This window comes from Onychostruthus taczanowskii, unplaced genomic scaffold (genome assembly GCF_017590055.1).
Source record: "Onychostruthus taczanowskii isolate IOZ18803 unplaced genomic scaffold, ASM1759005v1 scaffold179, whole genome shotgun sequence".
In the NCBI taxonomy this organism is placed as follows: domain Eukaryota; kingdom Metazoa; phylum Chordata; class Aves; order Passeriformes; family Passeridae; genus Onychostruthus; species Onychostruthus taczanowskii.
The window spans coordinates 478,972-496,215 of record NW_024499006.1 but is presented as its reverse complement, the minus strand read 5'-3'; the positions used below and the strand labels follow the sequence as shown (position 1 = coordinate 496,215).

Sequence of the window (17,244 nt, the reverse complement as noted above, 5' to 3'; positions counted from 1 at the left end):
TGTTATGAATAAAAAGTTATCTATTTTTGTTTAAGGTTACAGAGCTAAAACTTGTTGGACCAGTTGTTGTTAAATTAGCTTAATTGTTAAGAGTTCTTCTTTAATTGCCCATCAGTGGTTGGTGATTTAGCCATTGTCCTCCCGATGCTTGCCCAGGAGCTACACCTGGACATGCAGCCCAGGAGAATAGGAGTGGCCTGAGACCACGTATGCAGATGAGGAATGCACTGCTCCAAAATTTTCCCGTTTTCTAGGAAAACCCCTAAAAACAATGAACCAATATAGAATTAGGGGACCCTAGGTGATGTCTAAGCATGGGCATGAAGTCCAGTGCCTGCTTGGATCCTTTTTGCTTCACACCCTGACCTAAAAGGATGTTCACTAAGGAGGGGACCCGGAGTGTTGGACTGAAAAGTAGGAATCTGCAAATCTCCCGTGAGGACGCAGTCCCCAGCTCTGCCTGCAGACCAGCGGACAAAGCTGCATCACCCTCCTCCTCCATGCCACTCTTGGGGACAGCGGCGGTGTGGGCGTGACCCATCGATTTCTCCCCACCTGAGCTGAATCTCTTTAATAAAGGCATTAAAAAGGAGAAAGATCTCCTGCCCTATTAATTTCAGTATGCATTTCAGCATTTTTTTGACAATGAAGCTTCAACCAAAATATCCCAGTCTGCTCCACGTCTTTAGACAAAGATTAACATGTGCTTCAGTAATAGCAACACTGGCACATTTCCTACCACTCAGTTTTAGTAACAAGCTGAAGTTACAACAAAAATACGCAAGAAGCTTCTTTCATAATTCAGTTCTTTAAAACATACCCATTCATTTAAAATAATTACAGTCAAAAATTGGTAGGAGTGAATTTGGAAAGAAATATTTTATGCACGTGACTGACTGTGCATCCACATGGATGTAAGAGCCAACATGTCTAACAACGAGAAAGTTTAGAAATTAAGGTGTGCTATTAGTTTTTCCTCTTCAATTCTCAGTTGTCATAGGCTCAGTCTCACCTTCTCATCCAGTTCTGACACAACTAAATGTATTGTATACGCACTTGTGATACCAGCCACTGCTCTGCTGCTCCACATTTTGAACTATAATCAAGTAGAGGACACCTCCCCTCTGGAGGAAGACCTCATTGCACTCTTCACCATCCTCATGATGTAAAGCAGAGGGGAGGTACTGTGTCTTCTTTCATGAGCACTGACTGGACCCGAGGAAATGGCATGAAGTTGTGTTGGGGAGGTGTAGCTTGGATATTAGAAAACATCTTCATGGAGAGAGCAATTGGGCACTGGAACAGGCTCCCCAGGGAAGTGGTCACAGCACCAAGCCAAGCAGAGTTCAAGATATGTTTGGACAACACACGTGATGTGACTTGGGATGTCCTGTGCAGGGCCAGGAGTAGGAGTCGATTATCCTTATGAGTCCTTTTCCAACTCAGAATATTCTGATTCTGTAGTTTCATAGAGGCACTGAAAACCTTGGCGTCCCAAAATGGAGCCCAGGATTTTGAGCAAGCCCATTTCACATGAAATAGATAAAAGATTTAGTTCCTACCTATGACTATAGTGAGCACAAGTCTCAGATATGAAGTGTATTTTATTGCATTACAGTTGCTACTGGAATTGCCAGAAGGGTCATTCTGCACGCTACTGTGATGTTAACAAGGTCTCTATAAATGGAGACTTCCTGCATACCCTCACACTATTGTGAAATAGTCAAAGAGAACTGCTAGACACTGTAATTGTTAAGCTACTGTATATTCAGTGGGAGGCTACAGAAATTACCAAATACACCACAGATTTCTTAGCCAACATTTTTGAAAGTCAATTGAGTTTCTAAAGCTATGAAAAGCTACAGAATAAAATAGTTAGATAAAAATTCAACATTGGTTTCATACATAACAGAACACTCAACTTTATAGCTTTTTACAAATTAAGGCATCTCTCTCTTCTGCAGATTTACCATACATTGCATTTCACAAAAGTGAGCAACAGTACTGCCAGCATTAGGCTAACTTGGAGGGAACTACCATGGAAAGCTTTGATCTTGCCAGAGAAGTGTCTTCAGCTTCTTCAAGAAATAGGGGATAAAAAGTGCCCTCAGGCACAGAAACATGCAGAGCAGCTAGACATAGGAATTTCAGACACTCGAGCAGGCTAAACAAAACACTCCTCTATGATGCAAATGTAACACTCACTTTGGATGACTCTCTCATGATATACACAAATCCTGGGATACGTGATGCAAGATATATTTCCAGCAAGTTGAGAAAGCATACTTCGTTTCTTCTTGAGTGTGCCAAAAGAAAATTACTTAGAATGCATTTTTATTAAAAGTTATGTCGGTTGTCCAATTTTTGATTTAGGGTTTTGTTTGTTTAGGGTTTTGTTTGTTCCGGGTTTTTAGTTGTTGCTGTTTGTAGCTATGATATTATGAAAAATCCTTTGCTGGGATTTTTCCTCTCCTGAGAAGCTGAGGAGCCTCCGGAGAGAAATGTAAACAATTACTATCTGCTGCTGTGGAATGCAACAGGTGCATCTGTGATTGGTCCATGTGGATTGTTTTCCACTGATGACCAATCACAGCCACCTGTGCCAAGGCTGTGAGCAGTCACAGGATTTTGTTATTCTATTCTGTTCTATTGTTGTAGTAGCCTTCTGATCTCTCTGTTCTTTAGTATAGTCTTAATGTAGCATTTTAATATAATATTTAACATAATAAATCAGCCTTCTGAAATGGAGTCAAACCTCATCCCGCCACACATGGAGAGTCTCCAACAGCTGTTGTTGTTTGTTTTTTAAATCTCACATTCCATTCTTATAGAAAAGTAATTTTGGAACAAGCTTACCTCAGTTTGTTGCCCATTTTCAGATAGTCTTGTAGCATCTAAGCAAATTACCTATGGATAGAAGGCAGCACATACACAGCTTTTAAAAAGTGTCTTTTTACCAGACTGATTTTGTTTAATGTACAATTTTCTTTATGCACATAAACCAGTCTTCTAAAGTACTTAGGTTTAACTGCTTGACAGTTGGCATTGGCTATAGCAATGTTTATGAGTAATACAGTTATCAATTAACACTGCACAAGTATTTTAGAAAAATGGAAGTTTATTCATCTTTCAATGGCTCAAATAGCAAATAAAAGGACAGGATAAGGCATCAGCCAAGACAAGTTTTGTGTGTCCAGTGGCTTCATAACACCTCAGTTCCCAGTATACAGGTTCCAAAGCAGTCACAATGTTAGTGGTTAGACTCCCTGGCTAAATAGACCCAAACAAGTACACAGTAAGATGAAGACTGGCTTATATTTGCCAGTTACATGAGTAACTTTTATTCTGCACTTGGCAGTCTACTAAATGCACATACAAAATTCCTACTGATAAATACTGAACATGACAAATGTAACTCCTAAGACTTGAGTCCCTAAAACATCTGTTAGCATGAAAGTTAAATACTTGTTACCTAGTTTTCTTGAGCACATTTTAAACTGTCAGTTATAGGCTTATACATGTATAAAAAGTATAACAGTTTGTGGAATTGATCTAGCCTGTCTCACCCCAAGGGAGTCCAAAACCCTCAAACATTCTGGTATATTTTTAGTTAAGTTGTAGCACACTGACCATGTGCTAGTATTCTTCTTGTTCTGAAGCAACTGAGGCAGTATGTTTTGTTTGGGGATTTTGGATGTGCACATTAAAGATTTCTGTGTTGCAAAGCACATTTGATTGTTTGATATCAACATTAACTAGAAAAAGTAGCTACACGGTTCCCCATCTGAAAATCAACATAGACTAAACAGTACAAAACCTGCAAAGAGCTTCAGCATAACACACTATGTTCCAATAGCTAAGTATTAGGAACATAAAAGAAATTAACCAGAATTTCCCAGACAACATCTTAACTCAAAACACATAAGCGCTACTAGATCAGCCCCACTCCACCCAATTCCAGGGAGTTAAAACCCAAGGAACATCTAGACAAAAATCTATGTGCAAAAGGGAATTTTCAAGGTACCAGCATGTTAAATTTTAAACAACAATTCCAGGCTTATATGTGCCATAGGCTTATGACTTCAGTCTTATGTGTATTCTGACCTTTTAGTTTTAAGATACCATACTGTCTACCAAGTTAAAGATGACAGAATATGCTCCGTATTATTCACATTACCAGAGTATGGCACACATTTAAAGAACAGACACTGCTAGCAGACAGCTAGTGAGTGAAATCATCCAAGTAACTGCACTCCACAGAGAGGGCAGTCTTGCACTGATGCACAGGGACAGTCTCCATGCAAGAGAGTTGAAAATACACCCTTGATTAAGCAACCTGCTATGTTTGGGTTTTAAAATTAAGGCATATTCAAATGTTTCAATGTAAAAGATTACATTGCTCTTCTAAGTTAATCAGGTAATGCAGAACCACATATAGTTTTCCTCAACATAGCTGTTCACATACACATTATTCTTCTTGAATTTGCATAACTCCATGGCAAAACAGCTGCATACTGCTTTGTTAGTTATCATGTTCACAATTGTAATTTTCAAGGCAACAAAAGACAAGATCAATTGACAAATAGCAGTGATAAAAAAGTATGCTTTATAAGAACCCACAAAGTAATACTTTGCCCCTCTTGTTCACTATTAAAGAAAAGACTACCTATGAAACACTACATTCAGAAGAAATGTGAGAAGGTAGGCAATTATGAAATGGACTGAACTTTGCTTCTCTTGAAGCCACATAATTTGTTTTCAGTGAATTTGACTTTCAGTGCCGCTCCAAATCATGCTTTTAGTGGTACATTACATTTTCCAACATGTTAGGGTAATTTCAGTCACTTCAGCCTTCAATGGCATGCTTATAAATTATGGTTTTTATTAGTATGGTCAGGGTAGGAAAGGAATCCAAGCTTTTGATTATAAAATGCAACATCTTTCTCTGATCCTCTTAGCTAGGCTTTTTCTTTTCTTCTTCCCATTCTTTTCTTTGCTGTCTTCCATTTTTCTGGCTCTAATTTCTCTCATTAAATCAAAAAACACCTGAAAAAGATACAAGAAGATAAATGCAAAAATAAATCACAGACATGAGTTAATTTAAGCTATCACTGACATCCACTTCAGTTGTTTCGAACAGAATCAATTACATGCAATCAGTTTGAGCAAACAAATATTAATTCAACAGATCTGTCACTGCTTTTGAAGGTCAAGTTGATATGATGCAATTCTGCTTGTTTCACAGCACCATAATGTTCCCTTGTCTTCTGGTATTTGCTTATGAATCCTTCAGGCAATTTTCAACAAGAATTGAAAGAAGGGCCCCATCACCAGCCAAGATTTGCAGACGTTGTATGTACATACTACTGAGGAAATTTAAGGAAATCAGTTTACCTTTTGAGTATTTTAAGTCATGAGCTGCAAAGGTTGAAAAACATGCAATTTTAGCAACTTATTAATGGAGCAGTAGCATGGACTGAAATGCATGTATGGTATATTGTATGGTATGTTCCATGATGCAAGTCTAAGCACAAAGTGACTAGAGAAAAAAACCAAACTCGGCATTTCCTTTAAAAGAAAGTCTTTAATCATACAACTACATAAACAATTTCTTACATCAGGTAATCTCAGGTGCAGCTACCATATTACAGTCAAAGTACACATGAAGTTCACTTTCATCAAATGGTTTAGGACAAAGTTGGAGGTACACCACTGACTCAGGTGAGAGAGATCCTATTGACAGACAGTTAAGGCTTTATGATTGGATTGTGTAAAGCTACTTTACTAATTTCAACAGCAGATCTTGACTTGACTTACAGAAGGTTACAGCAAACAGTATGTATACATCTTTATAATTTTACTGTAGGAAATCAGCTGAGCATTTCTAAAACTTTTCTCTCAGGAGAGAGTCTTTAGATACCCTGAGAATGCTAAATCTCATCTGATCTTGGAAGCTACACAGGATCAGGCCTGGCTAGTACTTGAATAGGAGACTACCTGGGAATACCAGGTGCTCTAGGCTTCCTTTTTTAGCCCTGAGATGAACTCAGTTGGTCAGAGCATGATGTTAATAACACCAAGGTCATGGGTTTGATCCCTATATAGGTCATTCACCTAAGAGTTGCACTCAATGATCTTTGTGGGTCCCTTCCAACTCAAAATATTCTGTGATACTTTGAAATGTCTACTAAGCAATACATCTGTGTCAAGGGATTTGATCAATTTCTGTGAAACATGGACAGTGCAGGGGCTGAAAAGCTCCTCTACAGAGCTCAGTAGGTTTTTATTATACTAATCTCATATTGACTGCAGGAAAAGTATCAACCTTCATCACATCAAATCCAAAGAAAATCAATGGAACTAAACATTTCCATCAAGAAATGAGATTGCCTTTAGATTTTTAAATGTGCGCTAAGTTGCTTGTATTTAAACCTGTGCTAATAGCAAGATTCAACTGTCAGCTTGCTTAAGTGCTGGTAACTGTACAACAGTATTTAGCTGTCTGGGATACATAACCTTCTGAGAAAATGTTTAGTGGGTCAGTTTTCCCAAAATGAGTGGAGGCTGGCTGTGTTTTTTCAAGTGAGTAAAATGACTATTCTGGAATTCAGAGACCATATTACAATAGTAACCCAAGTTTGTGTAGCAAACTCCAAAACTTCATATGCTTCAAGCAACTAAGAATACACAGTATTCACTTGTGCCAACAAGGTCTCATCTGTGGCCTGTCAAACCATAAATCTGTATGACAAATGCTAATCTGGATCATTATGCCATCAGCTCCAGGTATATGCAAAGGCTATTGATCCAAGAGCTATTGAAAAAAATATATTATATGCACTTTTTTCCCCAGCGGCTAAACAATAATGAAATGGATTTGAAGAGCTGAATTTTTACAACTGTAATAGATGGCTGTTAACTGCAGTTATATACCTGCAATTATAAAACTAAAAGATGTGTTAGTTTTTGTAACAACAACAACAACAAAAAAAAATCGGGGCTTTATTCAACAATGAGGATGAGTTCTGCTGTACTTGATTAAGAACTCTTTGCTGTTCTGTAGGGTAAATCACTATAGTACAGAACAATCACTTTCTTCAGTAAGATAACTGACAGAACACAACCAACAGTTATTGTAAAAGAGAATTTGCATTACAGCTCTGCATTACAGTGCTGCAATTGACAGCTCACACATATGGATTTACATTAGAGAATTTTTCACCAAATGCGAGATGCAGCATCTGGATCAGGGCAAACCCAGACATCAGTACAGACTGGGAGATGAACTTACTGAGAGCAGACCTATAGACAAGGACTTGCAGGCTTTCATGGATGAAAAGCTGGACATGACCTGGCAATGTGCACCCAGCAGGCCAGTGGTAAACTGGGCTGCAGCAAAAGAGGATTGGCCAACAAGTCAAGGAAGGTGATTGTCCCCTTCTACTCTGCTCTCATGAAACCCCACCTGCAGTGCTGTGCCTAGGTCTGGGGTCCTCAGCACAAGAAAAAACATGGACCTGTTGGAGTGGGTCCAGAGGATGCCACAAAGATGCTCAGAGGGTTGGAGCAGCTCCACTATGAAGACAAGCTGAGAAAGCTGGTGTTGTTCATACTGAAGAAAAGAATGCTCCAGGTAGACATTACTGCAGCCTTTCAGTTCTTAAAGGAGGTGTATAAAAAAGACAGAAAACATCTTTTTATATGGGCAGCTTGTGGTAAGACCCTTGCAGGAACAATTTTGAACTAAAAGGGAAGATATTTAAATTATTAATTTAAAAAAAATTCTTTACTGTGAGGGCAGTGAGGCACTGGAAAGGGTTGCCCAGAGAAGTCGTGGATGGCCTAACTCCGGAAGTGTTCAAGGCTTGCTTGGATGGGGCTCTGGGTAACCCGATCAAATGGCTGGTATCCCTGCCCATGGCAGGGCAGTTGGAACTAGATGATCTTTAAGGTTCCTTCCAACACAAACCTGTGATTCAATGTGGGATCAATTTTGTCAACAACTCTGAAAGGCTGGCACATCGTACTAAACCTACTTATTTCTTTTGCAACACAACTGTGACTCCAACAGTCTACAAGGCTGACAGTTATTCTGAATTGCAAGACCTCACATTCTTGCTGAAGCACTTAAAACGAAGCAGCATTTTCTTTTCTTGGAGACAAATATTCTCTTTAACTTATGAGGTTCTGAACCAGGTTTTATCTCTGAAAACCCATGAGGCACTTTTGGGCTTTTCATAGCTTTTTGGGTTCATCCATTCTTCATCAAAACAACATACAAAGAGGCAGATGGTTAAATGAGGGTAGGGAAGGCTTAAATCCCTCCCTTATTTGCTTTTATAATAAGGATCAGAAAGTATTCACTGTTCAGAAGCAAACTCTCCTCTAGTTACAGAAAATGCAGTATGAAGTCTAGGCCAAAAGAGCAGACCCAAGAAAATTTTATAAGGTCTTGTGTCACGTCTTGGATAACAATGATTCCTTGCAGTTTAGAATGGGATAAATGTGTTATGCCTAACATTTTCACTGTTCTACAAGGAGTCACCTAGTTATGCACTCCTGGCAAGCTAAGAAAGAAAAGTATTTGATTAAAATTCCACAAAATTATTGCTAAAATTAAGAACATAAGGAGTATGACCCATGAAAAAGAGGAATAAAATAAAAACTGATGAGCAGATTGTTTAAGAGGCCAGTTATTACCTTGTCAACATTAGCTCGTGTTTTTGCAGAAGTTTCCACATAATTAACATTCCACTGATCAGCTCTGTTTTTTGCTTCCTCTACAGAAACTTGCCTTTTATCTTCCAAATCTGATTTATTACCAACTAGCAAAAAAGGAACATTCTCATCTTCTTTTACTCTTAAGATTTGCTCCCTGGAGGAGAAGGAAAAAGAAAATTAAGCTTTGCATAGAGTACCATTCTTCAAACACATAAAGAAGAATTCAGACTAAATACTTTCACATCTTACAGTGAAAAGCCATTTATTCCTCTTATGTAGTTTATATAACAGGAATGTCTTAAACCTCATTATGATATTGTACAAAATGAAGACAGAGACAGACAGCTAGTCCTCGAGGAAGGAAGCAGTTGAGTCAGTAAGAAATGAAAAAAATTGAACAGGACTAGTTTAGGTGAGAATTTATATTAACAATTCATCTCCTTTAACAGTGTTATTTGAAAGCATCTACCATTGTCTTTACATTACTGGTTTTGATGGTCATTTTTAAGCTATCCAAGTTTCAGATTAACAGCTGATTCTTTCCTAACAAAATGTGACATTTTAAAGCTGATAAAATGGTCCATAGAATATCAAGAAAAAAATCTCTTCCTTTCAGGAATCTTTCTCAAGTCAATTATATTCAGTTTCTCCAGAGATCTTAATTTAAATGCATACGTATATACAGACACAAGCTGTATATGCATCAGATTTTTAAGGACAGTCTTCTACTGTTTTAATTGCTAGGATGAAAGGTTTAAAACTATACATAAAACTCAATACTACAAATAGTTTGGTACACAAGTCTTCAACACTTAAAAAAAAAATAATGAATGTTTTCTTCTAACTGAAGATGCATTAATACTATCAGGAAGAAGAGTTGTCTCAGAAGAAGAATATTCTGTATTTTGTCTATGAAAAAAGGAATATAAAGTTAGTTGTGAAATGTAGCCCTTTATCATGGAGCAATTCCTGAAATACTGACAAAAATCACAGAGAAATTTCTTTTGATGGCTGAGGTGAGACCAAATTTAAAGTTGAAGGGAGAGAAGCTGAAAACACTTAAGAAATCGATATTCTAAAGGGCCTTGATTTGGTATACGGCTCACATTACAAAAAGCTCTGAATAGCATCAGACTTGTGGAGGAAGCCTACTCACAGAGCTGAGAAACTGCAGATAGTCCATAACTTTTTTTTTAAAACTGTGCATTTGAGGCAGACTGTGACACCACATTTATGTATGAGGTATAATTAAAAAGCAACATTTCTCCTCTTCCACACAAATACCAGTGCAAATGTTTTAACAGAGTCTGCAGCTATCCAAAAGTAGCTTGAATAGCCAGGGGATTAGGAAGGTGGCCAGAAAAAAGTCAGCGCATCATGACAGCCCCTGTGTAAATAAGACTTCTGGTACAAACTAGTAGCTTTCAACACTAGTTATCCAGGCAACACTATACTGGGTTAGCATGACAAGGTTTTGTTAGTGCTGCGTCTATAGACGTGGCTTCTGTGAGAAGCTGCCAGAAGCTTACCCAATGTCCATTACTGGCAGAGCCAATGCCAGCTGGCTCTGGGACAGACTCACTGCTGGCCAAGGCCAAGCCAATGGTAGGTAGTAACACCTCTGTAATAACTTATTTAAAAGTAATACTGCACAGGTACAATTGCACTCAGAGGGGAAAGGAGTGAGAATATGTGAGAGGAACAACTATATAGATACTAAGCTCAGTGAAGAAGGGGGAGGAAGTGCTCCAGGCACTAAAGCTGGGATTCCTCTGCAGTTCATGGAGGACACCCATGCTGGGGTATGCTCCTGGCAAGGATCTGTGGGCCCCTGGACAGAGGGATCCATGCTAAAGTAGGTTTACTGGCAGGAATTGTGGGGGACCTAGGCTGGAGCATTCTGTTCCTGAAGGACTGCAGCCCACGGTAAGGGACCCATGCTAGAGTAGTTAGTGAGCTGCACCTTGTGGGAAGGACTCACACTGGAAAAGTTGATGAAGAACTGTCTAACATGGGAAAGACTCCCCACTGGAGCAGGGGAAGGACTCCTCTCCCTGAGGAAGATGCAACAGCAGGAACAATGTGTGATGAACTGATCGGAACCCCAATTTCCTGTCTCTCTGTGCCACTGGGAAAGAGACGGTAGAGCCAAGGAAGGAGGGAGGGGTGGAGTGGAAGGCATTTTTAAGGCCAGTTTTGCTTCTCATTATTCTGCTCTGACTTTGATTGGCAATAAATTCAATTCCTTTCCGCAAGCAGTGTCTGTTTCGCCTGTGCTGGTAATCAGTAAGTCTTCCTGTCCTAATCAGAATTCTTCCTGTCCTAAACTCAACAGCCTTTCATTGTATTTTCTCTTCCCTGTCCAGCTGAGCATGGAAGAGATAGAGGGGCTTTGGTGGGTACCTGGGATAGATGCCAGGTCAAACCACCACAGATGCCCAGCAAACTTTTACAAAAATGTAAAAAGTTAACCTAACAGCAATTAAGATGATGATATTCATATTCTCATTTGAGCGCCTTCTGAAGGCTAGACAAGAAATATCTAATTAATGACATGCCAGCTTGAAATAGAGAACTTAAAAAAAATCCACGCTATGAGAGCCAGAACAATTCTGCTCAAAGCAAGCCCAAATTTTAACAAACAACCTTTCAAGTATTTAAAAGTATTTCAATTGCAGGTCTGTGTTCTATTGAAAAAAGTTACTTGGAACAATAGCATTTCAAAGCATACCAGGAACCCCATTGAATTGCAGTAAAAAGCTCTCCTGTTGGAGGTCTGCCATTCCAGCAGAACAAAATGAAAATAAGCATCCAAGTTCTTCTTGTCACTTTCCTTAATATTTGGCTTAAGTAGTTGTCTTTGGTCACAATATAAGTTGCAACCAGAAGTATGTATTCTACCACCATCTTTGTAAGCTGTTAAAAACAGATGGGGTAGTGTTCCTTATTTCTTCCATGACTCATCCCTAATAACTCTCTCCGGGGACTATCTTCTGCTAATGGGCCATCAAGTCTCACTGCTTGACTCAAAATTACATCATTGCATTGGGAGATGCTCTGCCCAGGGTGAGGAATCAAGCATTCCTACCTGGATATAATCTGAGGTTTGTAATACCACAGGCAACCCTACCTACTGGATTCCCAGACAAGAGCTACATAACCACCACTGGACCTTCAGAGGAAGAGCAGACCCTTCTACAGGATCACTGCTTAAACAGAACCCCATCCATCATTCCTAAAGGACTGCAGCCACCATTTAATCAGACTGCTATCACCACCCTGAGCAACAGGGTATCAGGTTGTATCCTGACTGTCAGTTTAAGCCAGTATTTTCTGCCTTTATTTTAATTTTCCCATTAAATTGTAGTTCTGACTAGGTTTCTCTTACTGGTTTGCTTTCAGACTATTAGAGTAGTATGCTCTCAGACTACCTAGCAGTGCCAAAGGTATTTTAACTGTACCTTCAAGATATACAGAATACTTTTACACAGAGTAGAAAAGAATATTTTTCTGAGTTACATTTTAGCATTTAGTCTTCTATGGTTCACTTTCATATTTGGATTGGGGAGAATCTTAATATCTTTACTTAAAGGTATTTTTCTTTCATTTTCCCTGTATCAACAGGAAAACTGCTACTGTTTCTAACTACTGTTAACTCTCAGCTTTACTGGAAAGTAGGACTTTTTCTAAGGCCAAAGATCATATACTTTGAAGCATTGACATGATTTTAAACAGAGTTCAATAGGTGATTTTGTACTCTAGGGGAACTGAACTACACTAAACTGTCCTCCATGATTGACAGTACCCAGCATAAGTATACAAACAAAAAAGGCCTGCTCTTCCCTCTCTCAAAATATATAAATACAGATATATAGAAATACAAATAAATTAAAAACACAAGATGAAAAATTTATTTTTTCCCCTCTCCATACTTCTTCCTTCTCCTTTAGAGATATTAAACACATGCTGCTACTTAGTGCTAAATAAGTTGAACTGTGACAGCATCTCCAAGAAGACTGATTTCAATGGGATGCACACAACTCCTTTTTATACTTGTTTCCTTAATTTTCTTTCAAATAGTCTGGCTTTTCCTATTTCACTACACTTTGAACTGGTAAAACTGTTTTCTGATATATTTTGTTCTTTTTTTAAGATACAGTAATGAGTTATTTAAATTTTTCTCTCTCAATTGAAATTAAGCACCTGCAATATACTCCTACCTGTATAATATTCTACTACTATCATAAGAATTTTAATATAATGCAGTCTGTGGTTGAGACCATGGTCAGGCAGAATGTTCTGAATGTTGCTGTGTATCTGCTCTGTGGCAATAGCCTTTCTGGTATTCTGAAACACAGCAGCTAAGACACCTGAAGTTCTACAGGTAGCAAAGGCCTGGCTAGGTGTCTGTTCAAAACATTATGTGACAACAGCAAGAGCTGCCATCCAGTCTGGACCACCAAAAGGAAATTACGAAACACACACAAAAAAAGTAATTTTCAATCATCTCAGAGTAATTAGAATGATTATCTTGCCTTCTAGCTTACCTGAAGTCTGCAGTCGCTGCAAAGGATTCCAGCTCTGTAATAGAGAAGACACAAAGAAAACCTTCTCCACTTCGGAAGTAGTTGTCTCTAATTGCAGCATAGTCCTCCTGCCCTGCTGTATCCAATATATCAATTTGGACTTCTTCCCCATCCAGAACCACCTTTTTCCTGTAGCTATCTGCTTTGGTGGGCTCATAGTCTTCAACAAACTAGAAAAAAAAACCCTTCATGATGTAAAATCATGCCTGTACAAGACAATTGCTTCTGTTTGCACATAAGGATATAGCAAACATTAAATGGGTACTGTAACTAGTAACTACGCATTGTGCATTTAGGCCCTGTGAAGTACTCAAACAACTCGTAGTTAAAGCAGACTCTTCATCAGCCCAAATAGTTTTTAGGTTTTTGATTTCCTCAACCATTATAAGGAAATGTAGAGGTAATTTCAAAACATCAGTGCATGCACTACCCAAACTTCTTCTGGTTAAAGCACATCTGTCTGCATTCCATTATGAAACCAGGTAGTCTTGACTTTAGATATATTTAGTATCTACTTTTAAAGTACACTGAATGCTAAGCTTCTGACTTTTATTAAAAAGGCATGATTTTCACTGGGAAAAAGGGAAAAGAGAAACTGATTTTCTTTCCTGTCCTCAACACCAGCACAAAAAACATGGAAGAAATTGGCTGTTTCAGGTGTCATGCAACTCAACTAAGTGAAGAAGCTTTGAACTATAATAACCAAGTTCTAAGTCTAGTGATCAATGCAAAAATATTCCAGTAATATGACAGAGTATCTAATTGCTGAAAAGTCTGAAAAAGACCAAATTTTACCTTCACAGGTACCTTTAGAGAGCAAATCAGTAATCTCAAAACATGTTTTTGTTACACTTAATTGCTGAATTTCATACCACGTCACATACATTTAGACCCTTTTAGAAAATAATTCTACAAATGTAACTTAAACAACACTTAAACACCTCCTGAGATAATTTCTGACAGACTCTTACCTCATCATACATAAACTGTAGTGTTAAAGCAGATTTTCCTACACCACCACTTCCCACCATGATGACTTTATGCAAAGCCAATGAATTCTGTCCTTTAGGTTTATTTGCTGCCATCTTTGGATTGCAGAAAATTCACAGGTATCAAATGGAAAAATCTAGAAGAAAAATATTTCATTAGTTTTCTTTTCCTTCTCCCACATGACCTGATTAAGTGGATTTTTTTCAAATTCCTTCACATTTAATGACTTAATTTCAGGTCTGTTTTAGTGAAAGCTACCTGCTCTTTCACTGGAAACCACTCCACAAGTTATTTTGAGCTCATCTCTTTTTTTTTTTTTTTTTTTAATTAAGGAAAGAAATCCTTCACCTATTAGAAGCAGCATGTTAATATGTAGTATTTTCTTTTAGAGGCACAGTAGGTGTCAAGAATTCTTGACAGTTTACTACACAAGAATTGAAAAAGGAAGCCACAGTGAGTCAACACCATATAAGAAAACATGACAGCTGGAGGGGAGGGAAACAGACTTTTGAAGGGATTTCCAGTTTAAATGGCAAGCACTAAGACACAGCAGCAAGGATTAGCTAGAGTACTTATACAGGAAAAGCAAGCAAACTTGAGATCTAAAAATACCCGGTTTCAGTAAGATAGAAACCAAAATAACAATCTAGTTTAGACAGAGTGGAAAGATTCAACTTGCCCACAAATATAATTATTTGAAGCAGTTGTCTCAGTCCTGTGACTGCTTGTTTAAACACAAATCTCTGCATCTCACCAACACCAAAGTGCTCTATGATAGCTAATTCACATAGTTTAATGTACGCCTGCACAAGCACAAAAAGTAGCAATTCCATTAACTTAAAAAAAATCATGCATACTAGTTTTAGTGGATCTCTACTTTCCCATGCTTTTGTTTCATCCTCTACCTATCCCAAGAGTAATAAAACTGTATTTGTGAATGCTTGCACAATTCTTAAAACACAGGGAGTCCCTGTACAGTGACAGAATGTGCTCTCCTCCAGAGACTTCAGGTCAAAACAAGGTCTGAACTCCAGAAGAGACAATGACATCTACATTATATATATAAATACAAGAAAGATTTATGGTAGCAATTGAAAACCAAATGTAACTTTCATTTTTTAAATTAAAAACTCAAAAAGAGTACATACACATGGTTAAGTTATATAACTACCAGATAACACAGCATAGTAACTTATCATGATTACCTTGTTACCTTTAGCCATCATGATTATCTGACAATGTCACACTAAAATTATATCCTACTGCATAATGAATTATCCTTCTGTGCAACTTAAACAATCAGAATGTGAAATACGACAGCTTTCTTAAAACTTGTATCAAAAACGCTAGCTGAGGTCATGCACTAAGGCTTTGTTAGCAGTGATGCAGGTAGTATAAAAGCATGATGACTAAAGCTTCATCAGAGATTAAGCCAATCCTTCATGGAAGTAAAATAAATACATGCCGTCAAGGTTCTCACACTCCCATGCCAGCAAGCAGGCTGGGGATGAGCAAACAGCTAGGAGAGCTATGGCTGGACCACCTGACCAAAGGGATATCACCATGCCACAGCCTAGCAATAAAAGTTGGCAGGGAAGTTTGAAGTTTGCCAGCATTGCCGTTGCTCAGGAACTGCTGGGCATTGGTCACCTGGCAGTGAACAAATTTTCTTTTAATAACTTTTCTTGGGTTTGTTTTCCCTTTTAAAAAATATTTATTAAGTTATCATTATCTTAACCCACAAGTTTTCTTACTTTTACCCTTTCAATTCTTTCCTCCCTCCCACCAGTGGCAGGGGAAGCAAGCAAGCAGTGGGACTTATCTGCCTACCAAGCTAAACCCACAAACTATGTGAAAAACTCTTGAGATCACACAGGCACAGCCACCCATTCTACTGTCATAGAATTCTGAAAATGTAACTGAAAAGTAAGTCAAATTATTTTCCCTGGAAAGATTATCTAAGCAAAATAAGCACAAGTAAGGGGCTGTACTCAGTATAGAGATATAGCAGAGAAATACAACTAATATTATGCTACAAGTTCTTTTAAAAAGGAGATGGAAAACAGCAAACATTTCTGTTTTGGCTTTAAAAGAACCATTTCTTTCTTTTTACTTAAGAGGGAGTTCAAGAACATGAAAATAGTTCCAAGTCATGTGCATGCTTTCAATCTACTACTTTTGCACTTTTCTCTTAAAAGGAAAAACACATCCTGAAAATCATGCTTCTTAGTATGTATGTCAGACAAGTAAGAAAGAAAATTCATCTGAATCTCACCATCAACTAACAACAGTTCAGTTTGCAAATGTTAGATTACAATATCCACCTGGATGTGACCTACTCTAAGCTTACTGAGCAAGAAAACGGACTACTCTTCTGTAAGTACTCCAGTACTGCAACAAGTCCAAATGAACCCAGCAGGACGTCACTCAGGTGAGTTTGGCCTAATAATACTACAGTCTGGAAAAAATTTAAATGCACAGTAGCAATATTTCACTGTAGTATTTGTTGTAAATTAATCTCCAGTCTTTACGTAGATTGAGCAATATGAAAATTCATATTGTACTTCAACTTACAATTCAACACGTAGTGTCCCAGTGTGACAAACAAGTTGCTGCTTTTTGTGCTCTCTGCAGCAGCTGACCCATAAAAAACCCAAAACATTTCCATTTCCACTTTGAACTTGACAAATAATTGTCAGTAAACAACATTCCATTAAGATACTGAAAACAGCAAAACTTCACACTACTGCAGACTTCAGATCTTCAAGATAAGCTTGTCATAAACACTATGCCACATTTTAGAGTAGGAGGGTGGCTCAGGGATGTCAACTTATTCCCAAGTTCTTCACAAGCCAATAAAGATACAATGCTGACAAAAGCTCAAGTCTGCCGAGTAGTAGATAATGTGGAGAGAGGAATAAGTTACAAACAATGCAAATACAATATT

The 17,244-nt window shown here is 38.1% G+C and overlaps 1 protein-coding gene across 2 annotated transcripts in view; it reads right to left on the bottom strand.

The window, feature by feature from the left end:
- Positions 1-3,100: 3,100 nt before the first annotated feature.
- RALA (RAS like proto-oncogene A) overlaps positions 3,101-17,244 on the bottom strand; it is a 30,593-nt gene continuing 16,449 nt past the window's right edge. For both annotated transcript variants that reach the window (XM_041400348.1, XM_041400347.1), the window contains exons 2-5: positions 14,279-14,433; positions 13,269-13,477; positions 8,701-8,875; positions 3,101-5,046 (exon numbers count right to left, since the gene is read on the bottom strand). In XM_041400348.1, coding sequence (XP_041256282.1) covers positions 4,924-5,046; positions 8,701-8,875; positions 13,269-13,477; positions 14,279-14,392 — 621 coding nt within the window. In that variant the 5' untranslated portion in view covers positions 14,393-14,433 and the 3' untranslated portion in view covers positions 3,101-4,923. The remainder of the gene's footprint in view (positions 5,047-8,700; positions 8,876-13,268; positions 13,478-14,278; positions 14,434-17,244) is intronic.